Raw genomic sequence first — 19,017 nt, forward strand, 5'->3', positions numbered from 1 at the left:
TCAAGACACTATGAACATATTTTTGCATTGTGTGTGGTATGCTTATAAAATAGATTTATTTTATTCTCACGCCATTAACTTGTACAAGGTGAGAAGGTGCATGCTTATGTCAATAACCAACCTTTTGATTTCAGCGCACCAGGTGGGGGAATTCTTAGACGTTTCATGAATTAATTTCTGATTGCTCACACAATTTGCTGGCCTGAGTGCTGATAACGAAATATTTTATCCTTCAACACTGTAATCTTTAGGTTTTAACTTCACAATCATCTGGTATTAATCCTGCTTTCTTCACATCAGTCACATGGATTATTTTTCCAAGAGCTCAAGCTTTAGATTCTATACTGTGAGGCTGCAACGATTTGTCCATAAAGTCAACACCATTGACAATGAAAGTTCATTAATGAGAAACATTGTTGACGCGTCGTGTTATAAACGCCTGTAACAATTTTGCTAATAAAACGCTGCATCAGGCAACTTAATGCCATTTACCAACCATGGCTTTTCAGACAGTATAGTAACTCTAAACACCAAGCAAATGATGCAGAGTAGCACAGGAAGTGCTAGGGGCAGTCTTGTCATATTGTGGAACATCTTTGTTTAAAGGGGTGCTATTATGGTATTTGGAGTTTACTGAGCTCTCTACAGTGTTACAGTGTTGAATCCTCATCAGACATTTGAATGGCACTGTTTTTTTTATCACCTAAACGCATGTTTGAGTTTGAGTTTGAGTTCCAGCACGCTCTCCGTTTAGTTTCCATGGCGACGAAAAACGCTCGTTTTAGAGAGTTTTTTTTCTACTTGGAAATCCTTGTGACGTCCGGGGGATAAGGTTCGGTCATTGGTTACCTTCTGGTTAACAAGGGCATGTACAAATACATCAGGCGGGTGGAAAACGTCGGATAAAGTTATTTCCAACGAAAGCAGGTGCGGTGCGCGCTCCCGATGTAGCTCAGTGGGGGGAGGCGGGGCTTAATGCAGAAGAGTCTCAATCCACTCGTTTTGCCCACAGGCTGATCTGACAGCCTACGGAGAGGGTCGGTCTGAAGTAAATAAAGCGATTTGTGACAATAATTCGATCAATCCTAGCCCTTCTGGTCTCAGAAATAAAAATAAATTAGCCTGAAATGCACATAATAGTTCCACTTTAAACAACAAAGAACAAACTGACGGCACTGCAACCTATTTACAAAGTTTGGGGACATTTCACACTAAACAAAGTGTTAAACAGGTGAAATGTGTAGTCTGCCACACAGAGTTGGCATACCACGGCAGCATGTCAGTCACGCATGAGCATCTGCACCCCAGAGTCATGGTTTCCAGCATTCCAGATGGCAAAGTTAGCATTATCGACTAGTGATGTGCTGTTGTTACCGCTGCCAAAGAGGTTGTGTTTTTACTGGTGCTTATCTGTTTGTTTGTGTTCAAGATAACTCAAAAAGTTAGGGATAGATTTTCATGAAATTATTGGGAGTTGTTGGAAATGTGAAAAGGAAGAAGTTATATCATTTTGTTGGTGATCCGGATCACCGTTTGGATTCAGGAATTTTTTAAAGGATTCTGACCATTCTTTACCTTACAAAGCAGGCTTTTTCAAGATGTAAATAATCATTTCAATGTAATTCTACAAAAATTAAGATGTTAAAATATTTTATTTATTTTGTTTTCCTTTTTAGGCAAATTCTGTACAGCTTGGATATGACACAATAGCTAAGTTTAAATGTTTTAAAATCAATGAGTTGTAAGCTGTTAGGCTTAAATTTAATATTCAGCTGGTTCAGGAGTCCTTCTTTTAACTTACTAATGGACATCATGTGGAGACTGACTGGGAATCAGGGTGACATTCTTATGATGGAAATGAAGAGAGTGGTAAAACATACTGGAACCTGTTACAAGAGCACAGATGGTGGGCGTGACAGAAATAATTGTGACTAATCGACTAATCAAAAAAAATATTTACAGATTAGTTGACTATTAAAATAATCATTAGTTGCAGCCCTATTATACAGTATTTTTGAGTTTTCTGTACATTTTTTTTTTTTTTTTTTTTTTTTTGCTCTGATTGTGTTTCTATTATAACCAGTCTGTTACATTGACATGGCACCCCTGCATGCCTACGCAACATTATTTTTCAGTTTCTATTAAACTTATCAATTTCTACCCCATATTAACATTTAATCACACCTTTTATTAAATAAAATGAGCTGTCACACTCTTAGTACTTGTGTGTACTTCTTTCAGTTAAAACTTTTTTTTTATCTTATTTCTGTAAAACCGTGTATTCTAGTGGTAATACCGACCAGCACCGTGTTTTTTTATTAACAAGGCAGTGATGTTTTTCCCTTCTTTTAAAGCTACTTTGTCCTTCTGAATTCTTCCTGAAAAAACCCCTGAACCCCTGATGAGAGGCACAGTGGCAGGATTTATGTGCAGTTTGGTAAAGAAAAACCTGCGTCCAGTGCTTCCTTTTCCTGACCTGCTAATTTTGTCTAACTAACAAATGCCTCTGTTTCCTGGTGTCTATCAAGAAACAGAGTCACATTAACCGTCCACTTACATTAAAATAAATAAAATGGTTTAGAAGAAAGGAAGCATTTCTCAAGAGTAAAGTTTTATAACCCATAACTGTAATTCAATCTTATCTCATAGTGCATTTAAGTAACCACAGGACTTTCAGCGACCACTTAGAAATGTTCTTCTTTGGATTGCTAACTCATCTGTGTGTATTATTATACTGCAGTGCATCTCTAACCAAATAGTTTGTTCTTGCCTTGTATACAGTATTTGTTTTTCAAAATCTAAAATGCAGTTTTATTTGTATGTCTTAAAAAGCCAAATTGAGATTATGTTACACGTTTCATATTTTCAAGGCACGTTAAAGCTTTTGATAAACAACAAAAGCATCTTTAGTGCCTAAAGGAAGCAAAATCATTTAAATAATTTAACCTGCTGTGTTTGCTTATCAGGAATATTTTACATTCATGTTTCATTGTTCATGTTGCTGATCTTTGAACCATGCCTGATAAAGCATTTAGTACAATGATGCTTATAGCATCATATGTTGAGCTTGGATTTTACTTTGTTGTGGGATCAGGGTTGATTAACGTCACTAGTGGATGTGCTATCATAATAATGCTATTGGCACCATTAGTGTATGAAATAGCCAACACTTGTTATATTAAAAGTCATTCTAAACAAGCTGATTAATCCCCATTGTGCACTGGTGTTGACACGGTATGTCAGTGAATTTCTTGATTAGTCTTGTGGAGAAAGCTTTGTAACGAGAGGTGGAGAGGGCATGTCAGAACATGAACACCACTGAGAAGGAAATTTTATCACATCAAAAGTTTGGGAGGCTTTTAGGTTTGTTTTGACTGGTGTATGGTACAGACCTCCCTCTTTTAAAATGACACCACAGAAAGGAATTTAGTTGCTGTCATTCGTGCATTTACTGTCTGTTGCCTGGACACAGTATTGTGCTACAAACATGCATATTTTGCAAAAAAAATTGAGCTGCTCATTTATTTTTAACTTGGACATACATTAATAAAAGTTGCTGTAGTTATTGATGTCATTAGACAGCTTTCTTAACAAGAGTGAAGATATTAGTACTGTAACAATAAATTATCATATCCTTCATCATACTCTTATAGATAACCCCCAGAGTCCACTCATTTTTCTTTGTTGCCAGGACAGAGGTATCAATTCATGCTTTTATATGTTGTAAAATGGATTTGTTATAATGCTGTACTTTCTGGTTTTCACATAAAGAATATTTTAAACCTTCCAAAATTCTGCTGCATGTGTGCTGAGAAAGACCAACACATTTCACCTATTTTGAAAAAGCTGCTTTGGCTCCTGGTACACTTCAGGATTGATTTTAAGTTTTTTTTTTTAGTTGTTTATTAATGTCTTAATGATCTTGGGCCTTGTTATTTATCCGATACATTTTTAGATTGATAGCCTGCAGCATCATCATAAATATCATATAGTTACTCATAACCTACTTATTGGTACAGATATTGTTCTTGTCCCATTCATTTTCCTCCAAGATTTCATGCGTTAGCACACCATTTCATTGTCGGTCTATAAAACATTGACATTTAACAAAAAAAAATTAACAATAGAGAAGTGGTCTATCTTTAGTGGGTATTATTAATACACACACACACACACACACACTCATATATATATATGTATGAAATATGGGCGCTTAATGAAAGTACTTATTAAACATGGGAGACTAGACACTGGCGTGAAGATGTCCATCAAACTAGGCCAAGATCAGGGTGTCTGCTTGTGTATTAGTCTGAGTCCCACTGTGGCTTCTGGTTAGAAGTTGCCCTTAGCTCCAGGAAAATGGTAGCAGGCAGGATATTGGAGACTAAGGGAGGCCCCCTGAAAAAGCCAGGCTCCATAGCTCAGAGGGCCAGTATCAACACCAAGGTTCTTTGTTCCTGATCTGAGTTTTAGTGAGGGGGTTGTCACTAAAATGTTAGGATGTATGGAATGGCAGGTTTATTTGCACAGGGTTTGCCAGCGTGTTAAAGTGCTACAACTGATTGTTTTTCTATTGTGCTTTTCTGAGATTTATACAGTTCTAAGAAAAACTGTTTTGAAACTGAAGTTCACAACAAAAGTAGATAAATCACTTTGTTTCCATGGTATTCGGTATCCCCATCCACCCAGATCATCTTCTCCCTAAAACTTTTTTTTTTCTACCTCTGCCATCTTTCTGTTTTATCTCCACTTATAAGCATGTCTATACTGAAAGACTTTTAAAGATGTGTTTGTGTTAGCTCAGCAACAGAACATATGAGTTTATGTGCTGTACTTCCGGACAAGTATCTTTTAACTGACTAGTTTATGTTCTGTTGCTGAGCTAACACAAACACATCTTTAAAAGTCTTTCAGTTAAAAAAAGTTTCAGTTAAAAGTCTTTTCAGTTATGTTCTGTTGCTGAGCTAACACACATATATATATATATATATATATATATATATATATATATATATATATATATATATATATATATATATATATATATATATATATATATATATGTATATATACGTATATATATATATATATATATATATATATATATATATATATATATATATATATATATGCCCTGCGATGGACTGGCGAGCTGTCCAGGGTGTGCCCTGCCTGTCGCCCAAAGCTGGCTGGGATAGGCTCCAGCTTCCCCGCAACCCTGAATTGGAATAAGCGGTTCGGAAAATGAATGAATGAATGAATATATATATATATACATATATACATATATATATATATATATATATATATATATATATATATATATATATATATATATATATATATATATATATATATAATGTGTGTGTGTGTATATATAATTATTTGCAGTCACATCTTTTGACCAAGTTTGGAAGCATCTTTCAATGTCATTTTGGATTGGTTGCAGTTAAACTGAGACCTCACTGATCAGTTCTCAAATCTAAATACTGGTGTCTCTTTTTTTATTTTTTTCCTTTCAGCCAAGCTATCGTCTGGCCAACAAGTCCTCTTTTCTCCCCCTGTGTACTTAATCGAGCGAATGGGGGTGGAGGAGAGCAACACCAATGGGGTCTAGGAGTGGAGCTAATCCACAACCAAAACATTGTTCCTCTGTCTAATCAGGATGGAAATGGGATGGGCTGGTTGGAATACTAACATTTAGCTTAAGAGTAGGCAATTTCTGATGCATGAATGTGTCTTGTTTTTTCAGAGACTTCTGAAGAGTCTGATGACATGGGAGGTATCGAGAAAAGGGGGCTGGAAACTGGAATTCAGACTAGTGAAGCTTCTTTTTGAATAGGTTTTACAGAGAGCAGTCCCCATTTTGAATTTCAGGCATACAATTTTCATATATATTACGTTATATAGTTGAAGGTTGGTTTTCAGTGAGAAATTATTGAACTTTAACACATTTTCTTTACACAATGTCCCAGCAAATAGGCCACATTTATCTTATTCCCTGCAAAATTTACATTAAACCTGAGAAAATGCCTTGAGTGTGTGGTGTTTATGTTGTTTCTGTTAGCACCATTTTGCAAAAAAAAAACATGTAAACTTTGAGTGTTGTTCCTTAATTTACTTAGAACATTTGAGCTGTATGAAATGAGTAAGACTGTTTTTATCCAAACTCTTCCTGGAGTGTTACAAGTTAAGCTGTAACAATATCCAGCACATATGGAGGCTTAACAGTTATGATGGGAAGGCAGGTGTGTATGATGGGTTGGTGCACTTTTTTCATCGGAATGATATGGTTTGCAGGAGTCCAAATAAAATTTATATTAGGTCATGACAGGGTGCATGTGGATTCAAGAGTACAGTGTACTTAATTTCTATTTTTTTATGTAATTCTTTTGCTTATTTTGGACATACTTAAAAGCTGGCTTCAAGTTTCCCTTGACAACAAGTTCATGTGAAGTAAATTTAGCTTTTTATCTCTTATGTGAAAATAAGCACAAAACAAGAAGTACTTTCTCAACCAAATATACAAATCTCTTTTGAAAGCCACTGAGGATCACTGGATCCACTTTTATTTTGTTTTCTTGCTGTAATTCTCAGGATTATTAAACAAACAACCCTCTGGTCATACATGTAATTTATTAATGGTTTTAGAGAGAAGATAACAGTTTAACAGAGTATAACTGTCTATGTTAGATATATAGTATTTGCTAACATTAGGATTACTTGACACAGATATCATCACTTGTGGTAGATTTCTAGTGAGTGGAGTGTCAGTTAAATAGCTGTTACTATTTTAACTGCTCAGCAAATCCAAGACAATTCAATATTTCATATGTTAAGGACACACTACAGAACTTTTGCCATTTTCCCCATCACGCGGTCCCCATCAACGTCTAATTCAACATCTATTTTGCATCTTTCCTGACCTGTTAGCTCTCTCCAGCCAGCAAAATCCAATCTTACGATGACTCCCATTTTTTCCCCTTTCTCTCTTTTAATCTTACTGCGTTTCTTTGCATGTTGCATCTTCAAAACAGCCGTATACCTTATTATACTGTGAAGCAAAACGTTACGTCGCGTCCCGGTTCAGAAAGTTGTATAGTTGTACAGCTCTAGAAATGCACTTGATAAATTCTGGCGCGCCATTGAAAATGGTCATACACGCATATTTTAAAAGTCAAAAAGTTACTGAGGGGGTCTTTGAAGCAAATTAAACTGATTTGCCTCCACAAATTAATCTTCTGGTTTTCAAGATTCTCATGCTTTCTTTGTCTCTATTCACATTATAAAAAAAAAATGCAAGAACATGCAAAGATCAGTTTCACATCTACTTTGTTTTTAAAATTGTAGACTGCAAACTCCAATAATTCAATAGGAGTGCTTTTATGAGTGCTCATAAGATGTGACAGTACTTCTATCACATGGCATGTAACAAAAAGCTTTTTCCATTTTCATTAGAAGTTTATCATTTACTCCAATTGGCACAAATCTACATTAAATATAGTTGTTGGCAGAGGTTACAATGAAAGATCTTCATTTTATGTTTGAGATTAAACTCATGCCTGCTTTACCTGTAGATAAGATAGTTTTCTGTAGCCTGATACGTGATAAACCACCTGTGGTATGCTGACACAATGAATTGAGCTTTAAGTGTGATTTATGTCTGAAAAGCATTCTTAGTAGTTTGTCAAGGCACAGCCTCTTTAAGAGAGACAAAGAGAAGGCCAGATCAAATGATGTATTTTGACCTTTTAAACTGGTCTTGCTGATGTGCCACTTTTTTCCTCTTATGAAAGGTAATTGGTTTATGATGTGAAGTCAGATGCTAATCTTGAGCCAAGTCTGGAAAACTTCTCGTGCTGTTAGTTCCTGTTCTTGTCTGTGGGAATTACTGTCACAGAGGAGTTAACTGAATATGGTGTCTTGTTTCTGTGCATGTGTGTGATTGTGTATGCAGTCAGTACACATTGTGCCAATCACCAATTCTGCAACCATCTTGACAGTGGTATGGCTTTTCTGGATGGATTTTCACAAAGGCGATTCAAACTTTCTTCTTTCTAAGCTTTATGTTAGTAATTGTGTTTTTATCATTTAAAGTTTTTCACGAATAAGAAATTATTTATATGACGAATATTTGTGACGTTCAAAGTGGAGAATTCAGTGACATGCGCTAAATGTCTAGGTGGTCTCTAGATTTATAGTGTGAACACAAACGAGACATTTATTCAGGACTAAATTACTTCTTCTTGACAGACAGTCAGCTGGTCTCCAGAGACAAAGGTGTGATCCTGAAAACGGCTCACCATGGAGAAATGTGTTCCTGCATGTTGTTGCTGATGACACATGCATTCCCTGAGGTGTTATTTACAGTGTGTAAGGCTGTGCCAAAGCATGATTTGTGCCGTTGATAATTTTATTGCTCATTAGGGATGTTTTCGAATAATTCTTTGTAATGTGGCTGCAGTGAAAGTGTTTGACGGCAACTTGAGTGTAGCATGCAAATACTATGAAGCTTCTGCTCAGATGAAACCAATGTGTCTTACTGAGTAGGAGCAGTTCATGACTAATCAGGAGTTGTGTAAGGTTTCCCACGCCAGATGACTCTCACAGGATCCACCATGTGCCTGGGAACATTTGTGCTTTTCTGATTAAAAGGAAGCAGTGGAAAGCTTGATATTTTCTCCTATAAACTAGTGACTCCAGTTTTTGGGTGCTGAGCTAAATTTCTTCATAAATGAAGTGTAAATGAAATCATAAAAATGTCTCCATTGAAACCAGATTGTGTTCATTATGACTAAAAATCAACATAATTCATTGCTGCTTGCTGTGTGAGATTGGCACTGTGAATTGTAAACTTGTAAAGATGGTCTTGCATAACATTCTGCCACACATAATTTTTCTTGGGCTGTGTTTAGTTAAAGTCTTTTTTTTTTTTTTTTTTAGCTGAATGCTTTTAAAAACAATAGACCTTTTTAATTTTCATGGCAGTTGTTTTTGTTATTCTTGATTGGCGCCTTTCGAGATATTATCCCATAGAGTTCGTGGAACTATGTCTTCTGTCACAGTGGAAATAACCTAAATAGCCTGCTGTCATCAAATAGGGATAAATATATTTAAATATGATGCTTTGGTCCTGCTTGGGGATTAAACTGCCAGGCTTCAGTGCTGATTCAACTACATAATACAAAGGGCATTACATCCTATCAACCGTTCTTACGACCCATCAGTTTCATTATTATCTTATGTTTGCAAATTCTGCCGAGGCAACAGCCCTTATTTTCATCAAACTTGTCACAGTTGCTTTGATAACCCCAGGTGCTACCTCAATGGGGGTCCATCTCAAGTCCTGGCAAAAAAAAAAAAGATTAACATTTTTGTATCTTGTTCTATGAAAGCTGTATTTACTGCTTTATGTTTTGGTTTATGTTGGTATGTTGTATACGTACGTACTTCAGATCAGTTTGACACGAGGGATGTATGAATAGAAATATCAAGGCAAGGCAACTGTGGGAGCATGATCAAATATTGTATCATATCTTAAAAAAAACGTCTGGCAATTCATGAAAGCCTTGTAATGCATAACTAGAGTTAATCAGGGAGGTAAAATATGTGCTGGCAGTCCAGGCCCATATTAGCTCAAGTGGCCTTAAATCTGTCTGGTCACTGGATATGAGATTTTATCATTTTTATAGCCACTGCTATACTGGAAGAAGGAGAAGACGGAAAACTCTGAAACAACGCTACATGGCTGTTACCTTCTTCAGCTTCCCATTCCCTCTTCCCAGTCCTCATATAAAACCCACAGTCAGCACATTGAGTCCACATAAAAGATCCTCATAGAGGTGGCAGTGGTGGCATTTTTTTTTGAAGACGTCAGAGACAAATACCCTTCATTGAACTTTTTAAAGCTCCACAATTTGAAATATCAGGGGTGACCAAGTTCAGTCCTTCAAATCAACCATCCTGCATCTTTACATGCAACCCTTTTCCAACACACCAGAATCAAATAGCCTCTTCTGCATGACATTCAGTTCTGCAGAGGCCTGAAAACAAGACATTTATTTGATTCAGGTGTTGCACAATGGTTACATCTAAAAGTTGCAGGAATGGCAGATCTCGAGGACCAAACTCAGGCACCCCTGCGTTTAACAGTTTGATATGATCCAAGTCTATATTTTGAATGTTGTCTGACAGGAAGATCTCATATCTTTTATTATGGTTAAAAGTCTGCAGTCTGGTCATTTTATTTGCCAAGCTTTAAACTTTAATCAAGCATTTGAATAATTTCTTCGGAAAAGGCACTCACAATCAGGCAACTGCATATTTGTTTCTCTTCCTGCTGCTTATGTCAGTACGTTTGTATCATAAGCAGACTTGCAAGCACACCCTTGTTTTTGTCCAGTTAATCAGAACCAAAGCATTTGCAGATTAAGCTCTTGCCAAGTTGAATTAACAAGATTGTTGGCTATAAACCAGAATACTTTTTACGTGAATTCATAAACTTGCATGAATACAGTTGGTTTCAGTCAGGATTATGCAATGCACTTCAGACATCCAGCTTTAAAGGAGACAATTTTTAACTAGAAAACAAGCATGTGGCTGAAGAACTGGTGTGGGTTGGAAGCACATGTTTCTGTTTATATTCACCAGCCCTCATCTCACAGCTGTCAGCTTTTCTACACGCTAATCATACATTGCATGAGGGCCTTAAAATAAGCAGTTTTATTTCTTCAAGTCACAGACACTGATCCTGCCTGCAAACCTGCAATTATTGCTCGGTAATTTGTTATAGGTAGCTTGTCAATACCTAGAGCTTACTGCAGTTCTGCTTTCTCTTGTGGTGGTCAGAACTGAAGAAAGTTGGTTGAGACAGGAAGCAAGTACATACGCAGTCATGAACTTGCTGTTAGATGAAAAGCTCTTTGATGTTGCTGTTTTTTTTCACTGATCAGATTTTCATTTGACTTGGCAATATTGTTCCAATAAAGTGTTTAAGATTTTTTATATATATATATTCTTTGAAGATAAAGAAGACTCTTCACTTTACATTTGTTTCATCTCAGAAAGACTCTTGTCTCTTAGAAGTGGCAGTGTTTTTTGTTTTTTTTTGTTTTGTTTTGTTTTAATAATTCATCAAAGTAAAATTCTGATTCACACACAGCATAACTCCCACAGGGAAACTGGATCTGGCAACAGTTAAATTCTACAAAGTTCATTCATGTGTTTCTAAAGCAACAAAAACTTCTTTTCTGTGTGAAGTGACAGTGATAGCTGCTCTAGACAGGAATCTATGAGAATGACTTTGGGAAGGAAGTGAATAGTAGGAAAATAAAGCTAGCCAGCATCACATAATTGTTTGTGAAACAATGTGAGCGACATTCCTCTGAACACAACAAAAGCAACACATTCCTTTTAATAATCGAGGACCCTCATATGACCTGAAAATAGTTTAAAAACATGTTCGGACCCAGACCTTTCCAGCTGTGGTAGAAATAATCTTGCCAATTTAGATTTTTTTTTTCTTCTTCTCTTTTTTTTGTTATTAATGCTCTATATTCTCCATAAACACCTACACAGAAGCTGCTTCTAACAAATTTGGTACCAAAAATATTCTACTATCAGCCCACAACCAATAACTGACAAGCAGATAAAAAAAAAAAAAAAAAAAAAAAAAAAATAGAAATCTGCCAACTCACTGTTAATGCTGATGAATAATGTATGATTAAAAGATAATCCTCAAACTGTCTAAGATGGTTTAGTTTAGGAATACTTTAAAGAATTAAATTTAAGATCTGCTTTTTTAACCTGTAGTCACAACCAGTTAACTTTGTACACCACAAACGTGTTTACCAAAATGGCTGTATTTTAATTGTCGTAGAGTGCCATTTTAGTCCTAAGTGCTGAGAATATTTAAAATGTTGTCCTACTCTCAAACTTAGAATAAAAGCTATTTAACAACCTTATCTAGTCTAAGGAACACTCCTACTCCACTAGATATTTAAGAGACCTCTGGAAGAATCATAAGTGGTTAGAAGTTGCCTGTATGGGATGGCCCTGAGGTGAGAGAGATGTGTGCATCGATGTTCCGGGAGCAAAAGGACATTTTGGTTTTGTTTGACAACAAGCAGCTGATCAAACACTATCGATTGGACAGAGCCGGTACAATCTACAGTCGCAGAAACAATGGTCAGACCACTCTTGTTTTCCGAAACAAATATAGCTTTAGTTGTACCAGGCATTAAAAAGAACCATAAAACTATGGTTAACAAGGGTGGTCTAATTTTCACACATTTTCGTGTGAATGGTTTGCAGGTTTAATAAAGAAGGTCATTTCACCACACACCACATGGAAATATTTACTATTGATTCATTGCAAATGTATATATTTTGTATAATTTTGTTGATTGTCAAATTATACACTCACATTTTCCATTAAAAAATTCACTGAGATGTATTTCTGAGATATTTCAGTATTGTTAGAGAAATGGTTACCATTTAGCAATTGGCTAATTCAGTGAGCTTGGAAGTGACGTCACCTAAAATTCCCTTTACAGCATCTGGTACTGTTGTAAATCCACTCTGGGACTGACATGAGAGACACACTGGAAAATTCCCAGTATGTTAGATGACCAGTTTGTGCCTGTTTGAGACATTCGTTTGCACCCAAGATGTTGGGTCTAGCTGAGGCTTTAAAGTAAATTTTGAATTCATTGAATATAGGAAAATATTTATAATACATATAGAAATCATCATTGTCCATGTATCAATAAGTCTGTTGTGGAGAGTGCAGTCAGCTTTGCAGCATCTGCTGGGGTCGTAGCATCAGAACCAGAGACTTGAAGAGAATCAACAAACTGATCAAGAAAGCTGGTTCTGTGCTTGGAGTAACTCTGTAGCCGCTGGAGCTGATTATCTAAAGAAGAATGCTGCACAAGCTGATGAAGATGATGGAGGATTCTTTACACCTTCTCCACAACACAGTGAAGAAGCAACAAAGTGTGTTCAGTGAGAGGCTTCTTCAGGTCCGATGTAAGACTGAAAGATACAGAAGATCATTCCTGTCAGCAGCCATCAGCCTCTGGAACATGACCTCCTCTAGTTAATTATCTGCTACAAGATTGAATTTGCCTTTGGGGATTAATAAAGTATTTCTCATTTCATTTCACATTTAATTTTATGTTTCCAGTCAGTCTGAAGATGTTGAAAGCAACCAGCTTACATGGAATAAATTCAGGTGAAAGGAAAAAGCAACTCGCCAGGTTTTCTTCAAGCATAAACCAACTGTTTTCATCCATGATAGTACGCAACACAACATGAATCCATTAAAAGTGGGGGAAAATATGACTTTCAATGCTTTGCCATAGTGTTGCATCAGTAAATAGTCCATGTGTCCCGAAACCAAAACTGAAGCCATGAATTATTTTTATCCTTGTTTTATGAGAAACCATTCACACATCATGTAGATGCCATAAGATATGCCATAAATTTTGGTCCTAGCTTTTGAGTCTTTATATTAAAATTTATTATATGTAATCAACTAGATGAAAAGCCTTTCTTCACTGCAGATCTTTTACAGTAACCATATTAAGTGGGTTTAAACTGCAAGACCTGTTATTTTTGCATACAGCCTTTTCACAGTCCTTCCATGTTGTCAGCACCAGTCACACTGTACTTTGTTTAACAAGTTGTGTCACAGCTGCAATGGCTAATATTCATCTTACACACAAAATCTGTGCCACATTCTTTTCTCAGTTTTGTAGAAACAAAGACTGGGTGCAGCTCTTCTTGCTGAAATTAGACCTACTGTTGGCCCAGTTGTTGACATATAGCAGTACTTTTTTATATAACAGATTTTGACTCCCCAGACAGCTAAAGAACTGACAAAAACTTATAGCTAGGCCCTGCACTCAACATTGCTGCACTTTTTTTTGTACAGCTGTGCTAATAAATGTTATGACAACACCCAGGAAATTTAATATTTTAATGGTTTGGGTTTTTATTCCACCAGACCAAAGGGGGTCCTGTCATTTTATGATCAAATGAGGGCCGATGTTTGTGAGAAAAAATTAATCTTAAGTGGGCTTTCCCTTAAAAGTCATGTAACAGCACATTTTTTGTGGGTTTTTTTTTTTTTTTTTTTCTAGTTCTGATGTTTGTCTGTGCACTGGCCTGTGGATTTTTATAGCATGGGAAGCTAAACCAATGATGGCTTTGTGTGCTCACGAATCCTAAATTTTATGTTAAGGACGTTTTATAAGATCAAGCTATTCTGCTGTTGAGATTTGACCTCACCACACAGTAACACTAAAATCAATTTTATCTAAAAAAAAAAATAACTTAATTTTTTTTTTTTTTTTTTAAAACAAAAAACAAAGTTTCAGCATTTTACTATCACAGCATTGTCCAAGAAATTACACACACACACACACACTACCCACATTATGCATTCTTGTCATGGAAGTACATGCAGATTGGCAGCTTCTCCTCGTCAGAGGGTCTAGGCAACTATTACCTGATAAATCCCCTGTCACAACATATTAGCCTGCCAGAGCCATTTAGTTGGGATGATTACAGCTTATGTCAAGCTTGTTAGTCTTTAGTACCGCTAACCAGAGGGGGACTTGATATACGACAGGCTACCGTTTGTGCACTTCTTCATACTATTCCCAGAATTTGCTGCTAAAGAAAGAAGCAAAAAGGCTGTTGATAAAGGTCGCTATTCTTGTTTTTATGCTTTTTTCTTTTTTTCCTGGATGCATAGGTTGTTCGTGTAGACTGTCACCAGAGTCTGAAGTGATCTTCTCATGTTCTATCTTTAATCTAAATTTAATTTTAACTCTTGCTCCGACTTGCTCCTTTTGTTTCATCTGTAGGCTGTCACAGGAAGATGTTTTGGTGACAAGGATTTCCGGGGAGGATTGGAGAATGGAATACTCCTATGCGAGTAAGTTCTGACTGTATGTGAATTAATCAAAATCCAAGTTGCTGAATTGAATTTGTAATTGATTAAGCTTTTGTGTTTTTTGCTATTTTACCGCTCTTACTGTAGATCATTACAGATAACTGAAAAAGCTTTTTGTTTATGCTGGCTTGTTGTAAATAATATTCATAAACCTTTGTGTGAGTGATTCACAATGAACTACAGTCAAGTGCTTGTATGCATGAATTAAATCACATTTTAGCTCATTCACATTTATCCATCCATGCATCCATTTCTCCGCCGCTTATCCGGGGTCAGGTTGCGGGGGCAGCAGCCTTAGCAGGGAAGCCCAGACTTCCCTCTCCCCAGCCACATTTGCCAACTCTGCGGGGGGGGGGAGCTCAAGGCGTTCCCAGGCCAGCAAAGAGATATAATCCCTCCAGCGTGTCCTGGGTCTTCCCCGAGGTCTTCTCCCGCAGGGATGTTTTCAGGACACCTCACCAGGGAGATGTCCAGGAGGCATCCTGACCAGATGCCTGGGTCACCTCTGCCTGGCTCCTCTCGATGCAGAGGAGCAGCGGCTCTACTCTGAACCCTTCCCGGATGGCTGAGCTCCTCACCCTATCTCTAAGGGAGAGCCCGGGCACCCTGCGGAGGAAACTCATTTCAGCCGCCTGTATGCGAGATCGCCTTTATTCAATCATGACCCACAGCTCATGACCATAGGTGAGGGTAGCAGCACAGAGTGACTGGTAAATCGAGAGCTTTGCTTTCTGGCTCAGCTCCTTCTTCACCACGACAGATCGGCACAGAGTCCGCATTACTTCAAACGCCGCGTCAGTCCATCTGTCAATCTCACGCCCCATCCTTCTCTCACCCGTGAACAAGACCCCGAGTTATTTAAGCTCCTCTACTTGAGGCAGGACCTCACTCCCGACCCGGAGAGAGAAATGCACCCTATTCCGGCTGAGGACCATGGTCTCAGATTTGGAGTTGCTGATTCTCATCCCAGCCGCTTCACATTCGGCTGTGAATCACTCAAGCGAGAGCTGGAGATCACAGCCAGATTATGCCAACAGGAACACGTCATCTGCAAAATGCAGAGACCCAATCCTGAGGCCACCAAACTAGATCCCCTCAAGACCTCGGCTGCACCTAGAAATCTGTCCATAAACATTATCAACAGAATCGGTGATAAAAGGCAGCCTTGGCGGAGTCCAAACCTCACCGAAAACAAATCTGACTTCCTGTCAGCCAATGAGGATACCCACACCCGCTTGGCACCTCTCACCATCAGCAACTCCAGAGTGGAAGAAGGTCCAGCCCCTCTCGAGGGTACTGGTTCCAGAGCCCAAACCATGCGTTGAGGTGAGTCCGACTAATATCTAGCCGGAACCACTCGCGCATAACCTCAGATTCCTTCCTCGCCTGAGAGGTGACTTTCCACGTCCCTATAGCCAGTTTCTGCAGCCGAGGATTGGACCACCAGGGTCTCCACCTCTTGCTGCTGCCCAGCTCACATTGCACCCAACCTCCACGGCTCCTCCCGCAGATGGTGAGCCCACCGGAGGTGGGGCCTATGTAACTCTTTCAGGTTAAGACCGACCGGGACCCACGGGCAACGGCCCGGCCACCAGACGCTCGCTCTAGTGCATCATCCCCGGGCCTGGCTTTCGAGAGGGGCCCCGGTGACCCATGTCCAGGCAAGGGTAAACTTCTGCCAATGGTCGTCATCATCATGGGGGTTGCTGAGCTGCACTTAGTCTGATCCCTCCCCTAGACATCTGTTTGCCATGGGTGACCCTACCAAGGGCATAAAGCCCCCGACAACATAGCTGCTAGGATCTTCAGGAGACACAAACCCCTCCACCACGATAAGGTGGTGGCTCAGGGAGGGGTCATTCACATTCTGATTATCAATACCAGGTTCCTTTGTTTACTGTTGGTTTTCTCACAGTGACAGAAAATGAGCAAAAGTGCAAAGAACCATCCATTTCTGATAGGATTCTCTTCTTGTAATTGTCTTCTAGATAAACAGGGACATTGTCTGTGTTTTCCTGTGTTATAGTTGACAATTTGTATTATATCAGAAAAGGAAAACAAAGATCATAGTCAGCCTAAAATATCCATGAATGGTACGCAACTAATTGGAAGAATGTTTCCAGTCAGTTGGTCCTTTGTTTAGTAAACTGACAGTTTGTGACCGTGATCCAGTATTTAAAGACACCAATGTCCTGTTAGATTGTTCTCATGTCTGACATTTGTACTCCTCTTCCCATTCAAATTAAGTTGAGGTACTGAAATGAAACCAAAATCACACACTTTACCTCTTTTTCTCGATCTCTGCCATTCCTGTCTGCTAATTCCAGCTACACAAACCATTTTTTTCGAACTGTGCTTATCGTGAGAATTTCAATCAAAACCAACAGCAGCTCAAGTTTTAATTTCATTTTAGGGCTCCAGTAGTTGGCACAGAGTAAAAACTAAATTATACATTTTACTCCTATGAGGTGTTTATGAAAAAATATGATATTGATGCTTCACAAAGAGAGTTTTACACGGTAGCCTAATTACCTCCACCAAGGAGGTTTATCTGTTTGTCTGTGTTCAAGATAACTCTTAAGTTATGGATGGATTTTAGTGAAATTTACAGAAAATGTTGGAAATGTTAAAAGGAAGAACAGATTGAATTTTTGTGGTGATCTACATCACCAATTGGATCCAGGAATTTTATGAAGGATTTTCTAACATTGTGCTTGGCGGAGGTTTGTGCTCTCCGATAGCTTTTCTAGTTTGTCTATCTGTTTGTGTTCAAGATAACGCAAAAAGTTATTGACAGATTTTCATGGAATATCCAGAACTTGTTGGAAATGTGAAAAGAAAGAACTGTTTTATTTTGGTGGTGATCTTAGCAGACCTTTTTAAAGACCTTAGCAGAGGTTTTCTCTCTCCAAATGTTTTCTTGGTAACTTTTGAATTGCACAATTTTGATACAATTTTGATATTTTATTTTCAGACTTTGTACAACTGTATCTCTATATTGAAAAATTAATAAATGTAAAAAAATAGTCAACCATAGTCTAGAGAAAGCCAGCAACTATTCCTGTATTTTATTTAGCATATAGTTGCAATAACCGGCAAAATATTGAAAGCAGATCATGTATAATACGTATCATAACAATATCTCTGCCCTTTGTAACAAACCAAACTGTGAGAAAAATCCAGTAAAAATCTGTGAAGTTATTGTTGTGGTTGGGCCGACAAAAATAAATGTATTAGAGTTGCATGGGAGACTCATCCAAGATGGCAGCACGATGGGACGTCAGCTCATATGGGCAGTGTAATATTAGGTGGTGTCTACCTATACATATGTCTATGGACTACACTACCTGGATGTGGCAGAAAGAGGAAGCTATCAATTACTGTTACTTGATTCCTGAGGAGGCAGATGGTCAAAAACCCTCAACTGACTGCAAAAGCCCTGCAGCAAGAGTTTGTGCCAGCAGGCACTGAGGTTTCAGTTTGACACACTAAGGCACACATCACATGCTGGAGATCTCTATGCTGGATCTCGAAGACATACACTACACTGACCCAAAAAGCATAAGAAAAGTTGGGGCCGTTGAAATACACTGCAACAATGGGCACAGTATAAATAACAGATGAAGCAGAGGACCCTTAACTTGATCGCTATGTATTTACCCACAGTGCAATGCTACGTTAAATGCGAAGTGATGGGGTTTTTTTTGTTGTTCTTTTTTTTTTTTTTTTAGTCCGCTTCCTGTATTCATTCTGCTTAAAACGGGCCAAGAGCTGCATTTGTAGGCTGACCGAGTTCGCTTCTTTGGTCTGAATCACAATTCATTTGGCACATTCGCATTTCCCTATATGAAGCAAACTTTCCGAGCAAACGAACTGGATTGGAATCAAAGAGGCTGATGTGAATGTGCCCTAAATCCATCAACAAACAATTTTCCTTCTGAATGAATTTTCTGTTACTTTCCAAGCCTTGCATTAGTATTTTGACTATTTGGTGTCTGGAAACAAAGATATGACTGGAGTAATTTTAAAAATCTGAATTTGATACATTTCACTGA

General features: G+C 38.0%; 1 protein-coding gene across 8 annotated transcripts in view; it reads left to right on the forward strand.

Moving 5' to 3' along the window:
- LOC306763051 (LIM and calponin homology domains-containing protein 1-like) overlaps window positions 1-19,017 on the forward strand; it is a 95,226-nt gene that overhangs the window by 19,807 nt on the left and 56,402 nt on the right. For all 8 annotated transcript variants that reach the window (XM_079249720.1, XM_079249723.1, XM_079249721.1 and 5 more), the window contains exon 2: window positions 14,874-14,944. In XM_079249720.1, coding sequence (XP_079105846.1) covers window positions 14,874-14,944 — 71 coding nt within the window. The remainder of the gene's footprint in view (window positions 1-14,873; window positions 14,945-19,017) is intronic.

This window comes from Telmatherina bonti (genome assembly GCF_933228915.1).
Source record: "Telmatherina bonti genome assembly, chromosome: 12".
Taxonomy (NCBI): Eukaryota; Metazoa; Chordata; class Actinopteri; order Atheriniformes; family Telmatherinidae; genus Telmatherina; species Telmatherina bonti.